Raw genomic sequence first — 17,222 nt, 5'->3', positions numbered from 1 at the left:
TCTCAAAATAAATATAGAAACTTAAAAAGACAAACAAAGAAAAACTGCTAGACAGAAAACTAGTTGAGCCTAAGGGCGGTGATTCAGAATAAAAGCTAAAAGTCAGTAAGGAAAAAAAAAAAAAGGAAAAGTATTACAGTTATAAAGAAATCCTTACATACTGGGCACCCAATTTAGAATTTAAATTCAAAACTGATTAAATAGCTAACATTTTAAAATCAGCCTTAAATATTTCTATAAAACTCTGACTTATAATAGAAAAACGGTTACCTGGAATCATTTTCTTACATAAATGTATACGTAGCCAGGTAATATTTACACATTAATCACAAGCATGTGTCTTTTGTATTTTCCCATGAAAGCTAAAATATCTTCGAAGCCTGCTGGCTCTAATTCTGATTCTGTTGTCCTCAAGAGCCGTGTTTAAGCCGTTTTTTAAATATGGTTTTCAACAACAAATCTGAAAGGTACAAGTAATGCCAAATACACTGCAGGCTTTAAAGTACAGAGGTACAGGGTCTTTCCTGAGGTGCTATCTTTGGGTAGTGTTGTAAAGACAAGAATGGCTCCAAATGCCAGTGATGATCTGCAACGATGTTTGCATGAACGGCAAAGCAAAGCTACACAAATGCATGAAAAATGACTGTCTTAGCACCATAACAAAGACAAAACACACACACACACAACCTCCCTACCTTGATGAAAAGTGCCACTAGCAGCCATTATGTGTATTACATTTATTCCTACTGTATTTCTAAGATTTTTTTTCTCCTGAGAGTTATCTGATCTTTAAAAATAAAAAGGATTATTTGTGAAAAGAAATCATTTTCTAATGTTCTGCTGTAAATACATACGGATTTTTAGTTTTTAACAGGATTCTGAGTATTGACATTTCCTTTTGTAGACACAGTTGAACAAGTAGCTGAACTTACTCTGGGAAATCTAATGTGCAGACACTCATGCCACAGCCAGTCCCACACGTGCAGAAACTGTCATACATCCATACTGCTAGACCCAGAAGAAATTTCCAAAAGAGATCCATATTTTTCCTTTTTATCAAGGCAATGACATTTTCTAGACAATTCTAGAACTGGGAAAATAACAATGACAATTCTAGAACTGGGTAAGATGTAAGGATTTCTATGTCCTTCCTAAACAAAAATCAGTGAAACCCCATCCTTTAGCACTGAATTTCAAGAGGTTTTATCTGTTGCCACACCGAGTAAAGTAAAAGGCTGTAACTACCTAGTAAATGTAAAACTGAACAACCAAATCATACCATTAGGAAAGAATGAAAAAATACACTTTTGTCAGCATATCAATCTTGGTCAATAACTATTAATTTATTTGGTAGTCTTAGAACCTTCTATTTCCCTATACTTAGCAAGTAAAACCAAGAGTTCATTTACAGGATAGTAAAAACATAGCTACCATGTTCATAAATTTTTTATAATTCCCAAAGCAAACTACATTAATGTTGATGGTCCTCTTACCTGACACTCAGCAAGCGAAGCTCTATGTAGTGAAAATCCCAGAAGTCCTGACAATTCATACCAAGGAACAAAACTCAGGTAGCATGTTCCTGTTCTAAGTACAATCTTATACATTCAACAAAAGGGCCATCTTACCAAGCTTTGGGAATAAAAATCAAGAAAAACAATTCATCCATTTTGTAAATTTTCCTCCCTGAGCCCTGACCAAAGTTCTGCTTTGAGCACAAGGAAGACCACACCTTAGAAAGCAGAGGCGGCATGAATGAAAAAGACAGAAATGGGGGAGCTTCTTTAATTCTAGGGTTGTATTTAGGTCAGAAGTTGCTTGGGGTGTCTGAGAGGCTCAGTGGGTTGAGCAGAGGCCCAGCTCAGGTCATGATCTCACAGTTCACAGGATTGAGCCCCGAGTCAGGCTCTGCGCTGATAGCACAGAGCCTGCTTGGGACTCTGCCTCTCCCTCTCTCTGCCCTTCCCCCACTTGCACTCTCTCAAACATTAAAAAAAAATTGCTCTTAAAGGTTCTCAGTGTTTATAGTTGAGATAAAATCAGACACATCTGATTTCAAACTCAAACCAGGCCTACAGATTAGTTCTGGTCCTTAGGTTCAGAAGTCAGTGTAAACAGAAACCCACACCACAGGCAGATGTAACTACATTCTGCCTGTTGAGGTTTCTGGCACTTGATTCCCAGGGCTCTAGCTATTTCTGAAAGGATCAGTGAGCATTTGACAGAGTAAAAGAGCTTAATGGGTTTAGAGTATCTCCTCCTCCATCCCATTAAGTTGTTTTGAATATTATGAATAAAAAAAAGCTATCCATTAAAATAGTTATAGAATACAAAATCCAACATAAATACACAATTGCAAACATCATGGTGGTTCTTTATTTAGATTATGTTTTCAATGAGATCGTGCCTTTAAACAAGAGTTTCACAGCCCATCATCTACCGTCCTTCATTTGTTCATTCATGCATTCATTTAGTTCAAATAATACAGAGGAGAGGATGGGGAGAAGTTACCGGGGTGGAGGCTGCAAGAGGAGAAAAAGGAAGACTGTAGCTTTACCACAGAAGAGATGACGGAAGTATCAGTCTTGGGCCGGGAGGAGAACCTTCCCTCAGGCCTGTAGAATGTGCTGACTGCAGGGAGGCTGGGCGCCAAGAGTCGAATACAGGCAGAGGGTTATATGCTCTCCTTTGTTAACAAAGCAATTTATAGTCCTTTTCCGTGTCCAAAGCATTCTAATATCCATTATCACATTTAATCCTCACAGGAAGGGTTAGTCATTTTCCCATTCTACAGATGAAAATGCTGAGGCCCAAGGGACAATGACTGGCCCAGTATCACACAACCAGTAAGAAGGCAAGAGAGGAACGACTCCAACCCAGATCTTCCCCTCAGTCAGGAGCTTTGTGCACAATCCTACTGCAGTATACTTAAGTTACTCAAGTAAGACAGATCACAGAAGGTCAGGATTGGAAAGCAGTTTAAAGATCAAGTCTAGTCCTTTCATTTTACATGTGCCAGAAATAGGTACTAAGTGGGGCAAATCAGGACCTAACAGAAATGGAGTCACAACTCTGGTTTCCTGACAGCTCCCAGTCTTTCCACTCTGCCACCCTGCCTCAAAATTAAAAGAAATACAAATGTTCTGCACGTACAAACTGGTGCATGCCAAAGGTCACTGGATGTCAACAGCAAACACCTACTCCCCCTGAAACTCAGCAGCAGGAAAGGTGGTGGCAGCCGCCCCTCTCTATGCCCAGAAATCTTAAGGTTTTGGAGAAATGAACACAAGCACCTCCACAAAAACAGAACTGCTAAAAAATCCATTTAGAACTGGCACACGTATGTGCACACACCTAGTACGTCAGACTTATTAATAATTTTTCTTCAGACAAAAAAGCTCTTACGCACCTGCCTACTGTATTTAATCAGTGAGACATCCTTACCGAAGTATATTTATAGTTGGGTTATATGGTTACATGAACAATCACATTATACAGCTTGCTTTAAAAGTAATGAGATTTTCAAAAAACATCTAAACTGGGAATCCATCCACCCACCCACCCAGCCAAGGGCTGACAAAGTAGCAATTACTGTTCTAGACATTCATTCATTCATGAGACCATCAAATAAATCTAACAGCCTTGCTGTCTGTAATGGACCTAACTCTCAAGGCGCTCAGTCTATCCATGGTAAAGTACTACAGCCAAATAAACTTAGCACTTTCATAAAAGATGCTTGTGTCCACAAACCTGTTAGAAAATCAAGTCAAATCCAATCAGACTGCATTATATAGAACCGGTTCAATTCTGAAGGATAATTTCCCCTCCAAAGGGTACATATCTTGGAGGGAGAGCTGTAGGGGGGAATTACAAGGAGATGCTCAATAAAACATTTCCTTAGTGACTAAATGAACTAAATGGATTTTCCTGGCCCTTAGTGATAATCCTGTGAGATTTCAGGAAGAAAGTAGCTCACTCATCTTCAAAGAGCGACAACACAACTCAATATGGATATTGTGATTCAGAACTTTGCCTTCGTCATTCTTGGCTTTGCCATTTAGAGAACTCCACCAGTGGACACTAAGGTAGCAGGGGGCATGAGAGTCTGTGCAGGTCCCTGTAATATATGCATCAAGATTTCAAATGGTCCAAACTTAACTTTGTCGATTTAGGAACACATTAGGGGAAAGAAAAAAATCTTGTAAACAATTAACCCCTATAAAAGAAGGCAAAAAGAGTTTTTAAGATTTGGGAAGAATGACTATAGGAGTGCTGATCCACCCCATATATTTCAGGGTAAAGCTCCTCTCCTTCATCCTTGGATCAGGAGGGACAAAACCCCAAACACTCTGAGGCTGAGGCAGGTGAAAGAGTGCTGAGGTAGGGGAGGGTGCCTGGTGGCTCAGTCCGTAGAGCATGGGACTACTGATCTCAAGGTTGTGAGTTCAAGCCCAACCTCGAGGTTGTGAGTTCAAGCCTTATGTTGGGCGTGTAGCCAACTTTAAAAGAGTGCTCGGGCTTCTCAGCCTGGGGATACCATATGACCAATAAGCAACCTTACCTCTGGAAACAATTCCAGAAAGGACCTCATTGAAGACACTATAAAAGACTGTGTGGTTTTGTTCTTTAAAAGTTCTACTTACTGAACTTTTATTCCCTTCCAACGAAACCACGGAAGATTTGTCCTTGAGTATTAACTTTAATAATATGACTTCTGACCACATAACACAGCATACATTTCTGACTGCAAGTAAAACACACCATTAGAACACAGTTTGTAGCACGTATCTGGAGAAATCACATTCCCCACCCCCGGCATAACCATTCCCTCTCCTGAAGCTTGTACACGTGACAGCTCTCACAGAGTGAAGGTTCCTCTGGTGGCTGCCCCACCTGCCTCCTGTCCCACCCTACCCCTCAGCAGCTTGAAGGGATTCCTGGCATCATTTTGCTTTTTGCTGTTCCAGCTCTTGGGAGTTCACTCCAGCTTCATGGCTCTGCTTCTAACATAACATCCCTGTCTAAAACACATACACACACACACACACACACACACACACACACACACACCCCTTTCATTTTTATTTTTTGAACAGAGCGGGTCATCTGTGAGACCCCAGCTACCCTTTCAGTCACAGGATAGGTCAGGAATTCTGGTCCCTGAAGTTCCTCAAAAAATACTGCTCAAAAACCAGGGATTTTCCATGACTTCTTTATCATAGAAATAAGTGAGCTTATACTACGCTATTTTATCTGAAAACACTTAAATCCATTTCTGAAATTCAAATCCAATCAATACATCTGCGTATTGTATGAGTGAACGTTTCAGTAAAAACTCCAGACATTTGTCTTCTTTTACATGACACCAACATATATATTGTTTAAAAAAATAGTTCCTCCTTAACTTTCAAACCTTAAAAGTCAAAGAATTTCCTTTCTCTGGATTCTGTAAGTCCTAACTGCTATCATCCAGGCTCAGGAATAATTCTGTATAAAAGAATAAGCTTTTTAAAATCAATTAATTCTCCTCTAGAACAAAAGGGCTCTGGGGCGCTGGCTAGACCAGGAGGGAGAAAACAATAAATGGGAGCGGTGGGGGTGGGGGGTGGGGGGGATTGGGGAGGCAGGAAAACTATATATAGCCCTTCTAACACAAAATAGCTGGGGGAGGACTGGGGGTCTGCGCCAGAGAAGGGGGAGAGTCTCAACACGGTCATGGCTCGGTGTCTCATTCTTGGGTGGCTGGCAGATCCTCTGAGGGGTCTGAAAGAAAAACTACCCGGATAGCAGAAGAGAGGCCCCAGCCTCCTGGGAGAGACAAGGCAGCTACAATCAGGACACAGTGCGGGTGGACACACAGCAGTTCACCGTGTAAAAGCCAAGTGCTACCTAGGAGACTCAAGATAACAAGAAGCTTCTTGACTTGTAAACTTGCACTCATAAATACAAACCTGCAAAATAGAATTGAATTCAGTGCGTTTTTCAACAGCTCTTTTCAACAGTGATACACAATACTCTTCCTTTTGGAATCAGTGATGTTACACAGACATGTACTAAATAGCCATTTTCCAAAGCAACGTTATAGTTGAGAACAGGTATTCTGTATCAAGAGGCTAATACTGCTACTGTAGCGCATGTACGTGTTAGGATCTGACAAGGATCTTACTGAGGATGGCATCATAGTAGGGACTGAAGACCATCTTGTTATAGTTGACCAGGCGGACAAATTTAACAGCAACTTCCTCCAGCTCTTTCTGAACCGGACCCAATCCCCCAGGTACCGTAGGCAATGGCTTCTGATGACCTGAGGCAAGGTAGCTTTCTAAGAAGATCAGGATTCGGGAATCTGTGATAGAAAAGAAAGCAGTCAGTTGTTGTCTGGGATGACTTTACAAACTTCTGAGTAGGCGTCAGTGTTTATCACAAACATCCCTTTTTCAGGCAAGTCTTCCCTGCCCACCCCTAGTCCAAGTACCCACAGTACTTTGCCATTCTGAACATTTACCCCATTTATAACATTTCCTCTCCCTGCCTAGTTAGTTAGTTCCAAGAGGGTAGAAGCACATTCATCTTGTTCGTGATCCCCTCCCCCACCCTCGCCAGCACCCAGCACAGGGCCTGGCATGAGACCTGACCCCCAGTAAAAGCTCAAAGCTCAAAATATATTTGGAAAGGAAGAATAAATGTGTCAATGAACAAAGGGAGACTAGAGTGTTGACAGGTTCTCCTCTCCAAGGAGCAAGATACACTGAGACCACCGTGAGCCATTACTGAAGATCCCATAAAAAATGGGGTGGGAGAGGACTAACGCAGGAATTACAAGTTCAAAAACAAAACAAGAAGAGCTCCTGGGCGGCTCAGTCAGTTAAGCATCCGATGTCAGCTCAAATCATGATCTCCAGGTTTGTGGGCTCAAGCCCCAAGTCCGGCTCTGTGCTGACAGCACAGAGCTTGCTTGGGATTCTCTCTCCCTCTTTCTCTTCCTCTCCCCCCCCCCACCCTCTCTCCCTCTCTTTCTCAATAAATAAAAACTCTAAAAAAAAAATAATAATAATGCCTACAGTGGAAGGCCATGGAGTTGTGGGCATTTGCAAACTTGGACTACTCTGAGAAATAATTTAGGTTGATTTTTTTTTTAGCCCATTCCTCTCTATGATGCTTTTGCACTGTCCTCATCAACCAAAAGAATATGCAAGCCACACTTCCTGCAGATTTTATTACAAAAGCAATAGGGGCATTTATGTTAAATGGGTTCTTTCAAACTGCATGCCCACCCCCTGTCCTGCAGCACCCTCTCAGGTGCAAATGACCTCTGGATCCCAATACACACTGACAGAGCAACTGCTGACCAGATGGGTCCCATCACCCCTCTTCCAAAGTTAGTTTGGTTTCCTAAGGTTCTCAGAGCTGGAAGCCTCACCCAGACCTGGAGATCCTCATATCATTCCTACTCCAGGGCTGGCTTTTACCCCCACGTCTGTAACTGGCTGTTAGTAAACAGCCAAGATGGCAGGGCACAGAGTAGCTTATTAGCCAGCGGTCTATTTACTGCACTTTCCTGCATCTCTACCAAGGTCAGTAACATTAATCCTGATGATCCTTATACCTCTGCAAGAGGCTTCTCCCAAGTGACCCACACAGGACATCATGCCCGATGCAGGACTGGGATGAAATCATTTAATTCTTAAAAAACCATCAATCCCTGTAACTTTTTCCATAAAATATTACTTAATAATAAAAAAGAAGTCATGGTATTAGAAGCAGGCTCATGTCATTGGTTCAGCCTCTACTCCAACCTGAAATCTGGTAATCATGGATCATTCAGCTTTTGCCTGAAGCCTAATTGTCATTTACATGTTGAACATCTATCTAGTTTCATAAAGAAGCTAAAGAATGATTTCAAAATTAAAGATAAATGGGAATTTTAAAAATTCAATGAACATTTTTTTAAGATTTCATTTTTAAGTAATCTCTACAGCCAACATGGGGCTCAAACTTAACAACCCCAAGATCAAGAGTCACATGTTCTACCAACTAAGCCAGTCAGGTGCCCCAAAATTAGATGAACACTGTATTCCTCGATCAACCAGAATTTTCCACAGTGCTACTGCTGTGATGATGAAAAGTAACAGCTACCACATGGAGTAATATTTTTAATCACAGCTCCTCTCTAGTGAGTACTTCTGATGTGCTGCCCAATACAATGACAAGCATTTTATGGATCTCATGCCCTGCAGTCCTCCCAGCAACTGCATAGGGTTGTCAGTATTACCCCTTTGAGAGATGAGGAGTCTCAAGCATCCAGTCACCCGCTCAAGAACCACAGCAGGTGCTTGTGAAGAAAACCCGTGCCCCCTCCTTCACGCTCACCCCACATCCTCAACACTCTGGCACCAGATGTGGGTGAGGGTGAGGGGTTCCCACACCAAGCAATTCTCTGCGACTCCAGCTGGGTGTCCTACAATTGTACTCAATTGCGACACCACCTGGAGGGAGTGTCACATCCCACAGGTCAAAGGGTCAGTCCCATGAGGCTGCCCCCCCCCCACTTCAGAAGCCAACCACAAGTAGTAGGTCCCCAGAACACCCACAAATTCTGTCTGATTTGGCTACCAACTGGAGGTTCCCATAACCTCCTCTGCCTTGGATTTTGATTATTTGCTAGAAAGGCTCACAGAACTCAGAGAAATACTTATGTTTACTAGCTTACTACAAAATAAAGGATATGGATACAGATGAAAACCAGAATAAGAGACACAGAGGGTGAGGTCTGGGAGAGTTCGGGGGGCAGGAGTTTCTGTGGAGTTGGAGTACATCACCCTCCCATTACTTGGCTAAGTTCCCTAACCCAGAAACTCCCCAAAACCTGAACTTTTGGGGTGTTTATGGAGGCTTCATCACATGGGCATTTCCAGCCCTTCTCCCCTCTCTTGGAAAATGAGGGAGTGGGGCTGAAAATTCTAAGCTTTTGATCATGGCTCAGTCTTTCTGGTGACCAGCCCCCATCCAGGAGCCCACCCAGACTTGCCTCACTAGAACAAAAGACACTCCTATCACCCAGGAAATTCCAAAGGATTTAAGAGCTCTGTGTCAGGATCCAGGTCAAAGACCAATATTAGAATAAAAGATACTCTAGTGCTCTTATCACTTAGGAAATTACAAGAGTTTCAGGGGCTCTGGGCCAGGAACGGGGGGCAGAGACCAATCCATGTATTTTCTATTACCTCATAGTTCTGGAGCAGGGTTTTGAACAAAGCCTGTGATTCCAAAGTCAGAGCCCTCAGAACAATGACAGCTGCCTGGTCACTTGTCCAGGCCTCTGGCTTGCCCTAATTGCACAGTGGTGATTAATCACTCGCCCCCTCACTCATCAGCACTCATAACCTATCAGACCCTTCTAGATTTCTTCAGAGGGGTCTGTCTGTCAGCCCTCCAAAAGGACATCCCTGCTACCCGTCTTCGCCCAAACATACCGATGATCCTGCGGATGGGGTCGTCGGGACTGGCCACAGCCTGGATCTGGCCCTTGAGCACAGTCTCCTTTTCCGTGGTAAAGGGAGTGAGCCCACACAGGGCAAGGCAGCCGCTCACCTCCAGGCAGACTTTCTCCCCAATGGTAGTCAGGGCATCCTTCAGATGGAAGGAGCTTGAGCAGAGAAGGGAAAGGAGAAGGCAGAGAAGGGCCCATAAACAAAGTGCACATCTACCCAACTCAAGCCCAGGAAGAGCCCCAGCCCTGATAAGAGTCACAATCACCAATGCATGGACTGACATGTTCAAAGAGAAAATCTGTGACTCTCTCCCCTGCCACTAACCTTTCAGCCTGTGTACACATGACTCAGGGGACTCTCTCCCCCTCTCCCTCTCTTGGCTAGAAAGAACACTGGGAAGGGGAGGGCTCTATACCAGGCTATACCAGGGCTAACTACTCAAAACCCAAGTTCTTACTAGCATCTATGGTGAAATAAGCCTGGATTTGGCTTAAGAAGATCTTGACCACCACTGGAACAAAACACAAGAACCCAGAAAGAAATTAGGTAGTTGCGAGACAGGAGTGGGAGAGAAACTTTTCAATGGATACCCTTCTATCCCTTTTGATTTTTGAAACATGAGAGTGTATTAACTACTTTAAAACAATAAATAAAACTGAATTCCCAAAGTTAAGAAAACTAGCACCTTCATTTCCTGGGGCCCTTGGGCTCTCCTAGAGTATCTGTGGGGAGCCCTCCTGCTGGTAGGTTTTCTACAAGAAGGCAATTGCCCGTGTTCTGAGCCAATTAAATAGTGGGAGCAAATGTGCACGCCCTGGGACTCACTGCTGGAACCAGGTGTGTGTCAGCCCCCGAGTACCAGGGTAGATACAGCAGTGCGAGGCTGGACTGCTAAGAAGGTGCCAGACAGGGCCCCTTCATCGGTAGCTTTAAGCAGTAGACAAAGCAGATCTGCTGTGGGAGAACTCACTGACAGCCAAGGGCTACCCCTGTGCAAGGGCATCCGCTCAGCAAACCCCTCCTGGCCTAAGTCAAGGCTACTGAATCCCTGGTCACAACATGTGCACACACCCCTCACCATACCGAACACACGCATGCTTGGTGCAAACTCAGCAGGAAAATTCCTCCGTTATGTAAGGATGAGAATGTCTGGGGGACATTCCCCTTGAAGAATCTTCTGAACTGGACCTTGTCAGATAGTGTTTACTTACAACCATCATTCTATATGCTGTGAACCACATAAATCACCTGATCGGACTTCACCGCAGGAGCAGTTACAGCAGCTGCCCTCGCACAGGTGTGGGTTTGTGCTGGGTGAGGAAACAATCCATTTACACGCAGCACAAAATGGCCACGAAGAACACGCCAAGGGAAAAAATCTGTACTCACAGCTGTGGGGAAACACCTCCTGCTTCTTATAGGACCTTTCCCTAGGGCTGTGTTGCCCAAACCGTTAGCAGGTTGTGAAAGCAATTCAATGGGTAGCAACCAGTATTTTTTTTTTTAATGTCTTAAGACTTTGTACTAAGCACAGTTAGGATAAGTTTCACTTTGTGAAGTTTTTATTTCAGTTACATGTGTCTAAAGAGTGCACTAGGTCACAACGGAAAATGAATTTCTTACCGTGTGTTCTGGTCCTAAACATCTGAAAGCCACTCTCATGGAGACCTTCGAACCCTACAGTGAACTCTAACGTTCTTTGTAGGAACCTGAATGAATTCTGCTGCGGTGAAAAACCAGAGTGTAAAGTTTCCTGTCACTTCTGAGGCAGTGGCCCCGGATTCTGCCCCACACCAGCCAGGAGATCCTGCTCCCGTCTGCTCTCTGTCACCCACCACCCCCGACCTGGCTCGCAGGGTCTGCCCCACGGCTTGCAGCCACTTACGGCAGGTGCGCATCTGTCAGCAGAATCTTCACAATCGTCTTGAGTTTCTCAGCAAAGTCAGCCTGGCTGGAAATTCCTGGGGCTGCCATGCTGAACGTCACCAGCAACACGGCTCCCAGGATGGTCAGTTGCTCTAGCTGGAGCTGGAGTTCTTGGAAGCGAGCCTGGTCCATCAAAACTGTCTGTAGTGAATACAAAAAAAATTGTCCCTGAGCTGGAGGCTCAGGCTGGCCAGCAGAGGGCAGTGGGGCCACAGCCCCCACACAGGCCTCCACAGATTCCCTCAGGATTTTCTAGTCCTTACAGAGCCTTAATGGAGGGCTGTGTGAACAATCCTTCCACCTCAGAGCCCCTTTGTCCTTAGAAAGGCTGGAGTAAAGCATGCTCATTAAGAACATGAGGCCAAATGACATTTAAATAGCATAATCTCATGCAAATTTCTTCTTCTACTCTCTGAGCCCTATGCAAAACGGGAATTCCTGGGGCACCTGGGTGGCTCTCAAGTGGGTTGAGCAACTTTTTTTTTTAAATGTTTATTTTTGAGAGAGACAGAGACAGAGCATGAGTGAGGGAGGGGCAGAGAGAGAGGGAGACACAGAATCCGAAGCAGGCTCCAGGCTCTGAGCTGTCAGTGCAGAGCCTCACCTGGGGCTCAAAGTCACGAACCACGAGATCATGACCTGAGCTGAGGTCGGACACTTAACCAACTGAGCCACCCAGGCGCCCTGAGAAACTCTTAATTTCAGCTCAGATCATGATCTCATGGCTCCTGGGGTTGAGCCCTGGGTTGGGCTCTGTGCTGACAGCATGGAGCCTGCCTGGGATCCTCTGTCCCCCTCTCTGCCCCTACCTCACTTGCATTCTCTCTCTCTCTCTCTCTCTCTCTCTCTCTCTCTCTCTCTCACACACACACACACACACACACACACACACACACACACAAAGTAAATAAACATTAAAAAGAACAACAACAACAAAAGGGGGATTCCTGCTTCACAGGGCTGTCTCAAAGACGGAAGATGACCATGGATATGAAGGGGATTGGCAGAGCCAACCCCGGATAACTAGGACTTATATCCTTCAACAGGAAAGAGTAATGAGGCAATGAGCTAGAATGACCAACTCATCCTAGTTCGTCTGGGGATGTCCTGGCTTTAAAGCTGGAACTCCCAAGTCCTGTGAACACTTTCTGCCCCCAAGTCCTGGACAAACCAGGCAGCCAGTCACCCTAGCCAGAGCACTGGAGAGGAGGAGGGTAGAAGTTGCTTGAAGGGAGAGCCTGCATTATTCACCTTGGTTCCCCCTCAGTATCCAGCACAAAGGAGGCCCTCAAGAATCAGTAAGTGAATAAAGGAAATGAAAAATAAATGTAAGTAGAAAAAGGCGGAATGACTGATAACAACCTAAAGCCACCCAGAAAGCAGTCAGTGAGTGAATTTCCATGACTGCATCCCCCATGTTAGATACCTCTGGGTCCTGCCAGGCCAATGTCCCCTGTGTGGAATGAGGGAAAGAGCATTGGAAAGGCTGATTTTTTTTTTTTTTTTTTTTTTGAGTAGGCTCCATGCCCAACATGGGGCTTGAACTCATGACCCTGAGATTGAGAGTCAGAGGCTCTACTGACTGGGCCAGCCAGGGACCCTGAGATAGGGCATCTGATCTGGATTTTTACAGGTTAACCAAATAAATGTTAAGAACCATCTTGCTATAAGAGACTGACACACCAAATCAAGACATTAACAATTTAGGGTCTTAACCTAGAATTCTTTTCAAGAAGTAAAAACAATCTTTGAAGATTCAAGATCCCCTATTGTTAAACAGAGATGCTTCAACAGACTGAGCCTCTGTCTTGATTTCACTGTTACACAGCAGCATCCCTGCTTTGCGCCAGGATTTGGGTGTAGGATACAAAAGATTTCCAAGGATCGATTCTGAGGGCAGACATCTGTGTCCAATGAAAACACCATCTTCCTCACAGCTGTTTTTTAAACGAAATGTCGGGCTGTGCACTGTCCCCCAGGAGAGAATGTGCCACTATTCGGAAAGGAGCCTCCCTCTATCCCTTCAACACCCTCTGTATAGCCTCCTTTGGCACAAAACAGGGAACTCAGAGGCAAGAGGTGATACCCTGAGCTTACATCGTCTTGAAAGGAAGAATAAGGAACTTAGATGAGAACGATTTAGAGAAGTAGCATGTTCTGATGCTGGAGCTAAAAGGCCTGAGTACCCTCAAAAACCAGAAGGCAGTCTACACACCAAACCAGCAGTCTACAGACAAAGTGGGGGAGATCCCTTGCTCGTCATCTTCCTAAAGGACTACTGCAATTACACGTACTTACTGTGAAAAACAGAAAAGGAAAAAAAATCTTGCTCCACGTGGAATGAGAAGTATTTTTTTAGATAAAACTGAAAAGCAGCATCGCTGTTACCATTTGAATCAAACTGGAAGCCCCTTACACTGCTACACAGGGCGGGAGGGGGGGTGGCAGGAAACAGTCTGGCAGTTCCTCCAGGTGTTAAACTCAGAGTCACCATGTGATCCAGCAATTCTCATCCTCCGTATTTCGGTATTTACCCAAGAGAACTGAAACACATGCCCCTACAAGACCTGTACACAAATGTTCAGAGCAGCACAATTCACAATAGCCAAAAAGTGGAAACAACCCAAATGTCTATCAACTGATGAATGAATCAACAAAATGTGGTACAGCCATATACCGGAAGATCATCCAGCCTCAAAAAGAAAATGCTGACACACAGCAGCACAACATGGGTGAACCTTGAAGACACTATGCTGAGTGAAATAAGCCAGACACAAAGGCACAAGGTACTGTAGGATTCCATTCATATCCAGAGACGCAAAGTAGAATGGTGATTGTCAGGGGCCCGAGGGAGGGTGGGATGAGGTATGTTTAAAGGCGTTAAGTATTTAAAGAGTTTCAGTTTGGGAAGATGGAAAAGTTCTGGAGAAGGATGGTGGTGATGGCGGCACAACCATGTGAATGTATGAATGACACTGAACCGTGCACTTAAAGCTGGTAAATTTTGGGGCGCCTGGCTGCCCCAGTCGGTGGAGCCTGCGGCTCTTGATCTTGGGGTTGTGAGTTTGAGCCCCACGTGGGCTGTAGAGCTAATTAAAAAAAAGAAAGATGGTAAATTTTGTGTTGTGTATATTTTACAGTAAAAAAATATAACTTTAAAGAAATAAAGTACTGATACACGCTATAACATACACGAACATTTTGCTTAAAGAAGCCAGACACAAAAGGCCAATATTGTAGGATTCCATTTATATATACAAAATGTCCAGAACAGGCAATTTCATAGAGTCAGAGAGTGGATTAGTGGTTGCCAGTGGGTAGGGGAGTGGGTAAAGGGTAGTGACTGCTGATGGGCACAGGGTTCCTTTTTGGGGTGATGAAAAGTTTTGAAATTAAATCACTGGTAATGGTCATATAGCTGTAAATATACTAAAAACTGCTGAATTGTTCGATGTAAAAGGGGCAATTTTCTGGGAAGAGGATTATAACCAAACTATAATTGTTTAAAAGTTCAGCAGCACAGAAAGAAATAAGCAGTTAGACTGCTCTGGAGCACCTACTTCAGGGAAAGGTCTCTGGAGGTGGTCCCATTTCAGAAGCTTCAGGTATGCATAATTCTGGACAGCCACAGGATTTGGCATGGGACTGTCTCCAGAGTCAGCGGCCCCTCCCTCAGCTGGCAGGGCATTTTTATACTTCTGATTCATAAGGTCATCTGCGGCCTCTTCCAGCCACTGGGTGACAAAGTCCAGGGAATCTGAAAAACAAGGCTACGAACATTACTATGACACTCAGGAGGAATTCTTCTCGGAATGACTTTAAGGAAGATCATCCTGAAGGTGTGGTGTATATAGAGTACGGACTTTGGAATCAAATAAAACTTGGTTCAAATCACAGCACTGCCGGTTACTAGCTGAGGTTTATCAGATTCCTACTACAAAGAAATGTACGATACCACCCCATAGGCAGTTGTGAGGATTAAACAAGACAGTAAATACAGAGCATGTAGCCAGACCTTGTCACCTGCAGATGTTCAACAAACCACTCCCTTCTCTCCCACCCCGACCGCTGCAGGAGCGGAGGCTGGAAGCTCTGATGACTCCAGCTCAGGGAGATGCAAAACTTCTCGCCCAGAGACAGATGGGAGGAGACACTGGGGATAGCTTTCCAGTGTAAAGTCTCCTCCACACTGAAGAGGAAGCCTTTTCCTTGTCTAGATCTTAGTCTCCTGTCAATCTGGTTTGCTTCCAGCCTCGTGGGAGGGGACGTGTACTACGCAGCGTCTGGAGTTCTGTCGGGGAACCTGGAGTGTCTTTCATCTGCTCTCATAGACTTCCTCCTTTTTTAAGCTGAGTAATGCAGCGAGGATTCTGAGGGACACAAGAGGAAGATGAGGTTTTTCTCCACCATATGGGAGAAAGTCTCTCTGACAGGTCCTAGAACGTGCTACAGCTCTGCCAGTGGAGGCCACCTTCGAACTAAGGGGGTGGCCCAGGGTATGATGGGGATCCACTCTTCGCTGCTGCAGGATGCACCTCTGGCTCTGTCATAACAGCGGTGGCACGGATCTCTGTGGCCAGCCGTACCATCCCGATAGCCTTCTGCAGATGGCAGGCTCTTAGCCCACAAGCTTGTACATGTGAGGAGGAAGCAGTAGACTGACCAGCTCAGGGATTGCAGCAGTGGGTCCTTCACTGGGCCCTGGCTGCTGGCACCGGGCTCTCACACTGAGGCTCTTCAGCCTGCACCCCTGATGCCTCCTGAGGGGCAGTACTACACTGGCTGAGAAAGTGAACCATGTGGTCAATCGATTCCGGTCAAAAAGTTCTCAAAGTTGACTTCCACATCTGCAAAATGGTGTTAAAAAAGTGCTTCCCTCCTAGTCTTACTGGTGAGGGTTATATATGATAATGCGCACGCACCCTTGGCACATGCCTAGTAGGTAGTGAACATCAGCCAATCTTCTTCTGGTACTGCTTCTTCTACTCTGCTCTTGCCTGATCCCTCCTGAACCATCTCGGCCTTCTCTGCCGGCAGCTGGATGAACACCTGCTCTGGACACTGCATTATCTATTCTGGTCAGGCAACACAATCTATCCAGAGACCACCATTTTCATCTTGGGACCACCAAAGTTATAGGCTAAATAGAACTCATAATAAATTGGATTCTGGGGCACCTGGGTGGCTTAGTTGGTTAAGCATCCGACTCTTGATTTCGGCTCAGGTCATGATCACAGCTTGTTGAGATTGAGCCCCACTTCAAGTTCTGTGCTAACAGTGGAGAGCCTGTTTGGGATTCTCTCTCCTCCTCTCTCTCTGCCCCTCCCCCTGGTCTCTCTCAAAATAAACTTAATACATGAATAAATAGGATCCAAAGATTGCAATTTAATCGTAACATCAGATGCCAGTGCAGAGACCAAAAAGAGTACCCTTGAAAGGCAACACAGTTTTGGGTTCTCTAGTGCTCTGTATTCCTGTAGTCATCTGAGAGACATATAAAAATGAGACTTTTTGTGGGTATAAAACCAGAAAGATTTTCTGCATATAGAACAGAGGCAAAGTAAAGTTTCTTCATGTACCTTAGAGGAGAAAGTGAATTAAATAATCACAAGAAGTGTGTCATGTTTTAAAAATCATGGCCAAGCATACAATTTACCTCAAACTGGTGTTTTCATTAAAAACCCATTTTGGGGAGCCTGGGTGGCTCAGTGGGTTAAGCATCCGACTGCGGCTCAGGTCATGATCTCATAGTTCCCGAGTTCAAGCCCCGCGCTGGGTTCTATGCTGACATATCAGAGCCTGGAG

The 17,222-nt window shown here is 44.7% G+C and overlaps 1 protein-coding gene across 4 annotated transcripts in view; it reads right to left on the bottom strand.

Annotated features, from left to right (window-relative positions):
- Positions 1-2,353: 2,353 nt before the first annotated feature.
- TCP11L1 (t-complex 11 like 1) overlaps positions 2,354-17,222 on the bottom strand; it is a 34,855-nt gene continuing 19,986 nt past the window's right edge. For all 4 annotated transcript variants that reach the window (XM_043580896.1, XM_043580897.1, XM_043580898.1 and 1 more), the window contains 4 exons: positions 14,978-15,174; positions 11,377-11,558; positions 9,474-9,646; positions 2,354-6,346 (listed from right to left, as the gene is read on the bottom strand). In XM_043580896.1, the coding sequence (XP_043436831.1) occupies positions 6,144-6,346; positions 9,474-9,646; positions 11,377-11,558; positions 14,978-15,174 (755 nt within the window). In that variant the 3' untranslated portion in view covers positions 2,354-6,143. The remainder of the gene's footprint in view (positions 6,347-9,473; positions 9,647-11,376; positions 11,559-14,977; positions 15,175-17,222) is intronic.

The sequence above is a fragment of the Prionailurus bengalensis genome, chromosome D1 (genome assembly GCF_016509475.1).
Source record: "Prionailurus bengalensis isolate Pbe53 chromosome D1, Fcat_Pben_1.1_paternal_pri, whole genome shotgun sequence".
Taxonomy (NCBI): domain Eukaryota; kingdom Metazoa; phylum Chordata; class Mammalia; order Carnivora; family Felidae; genus Prionailurus; species Prionailurus bengalensis.
Note: the sequence above shows the minus strand (reverse complement) of the source record. Positions and strands in the feature narration are given on the sequence as shown.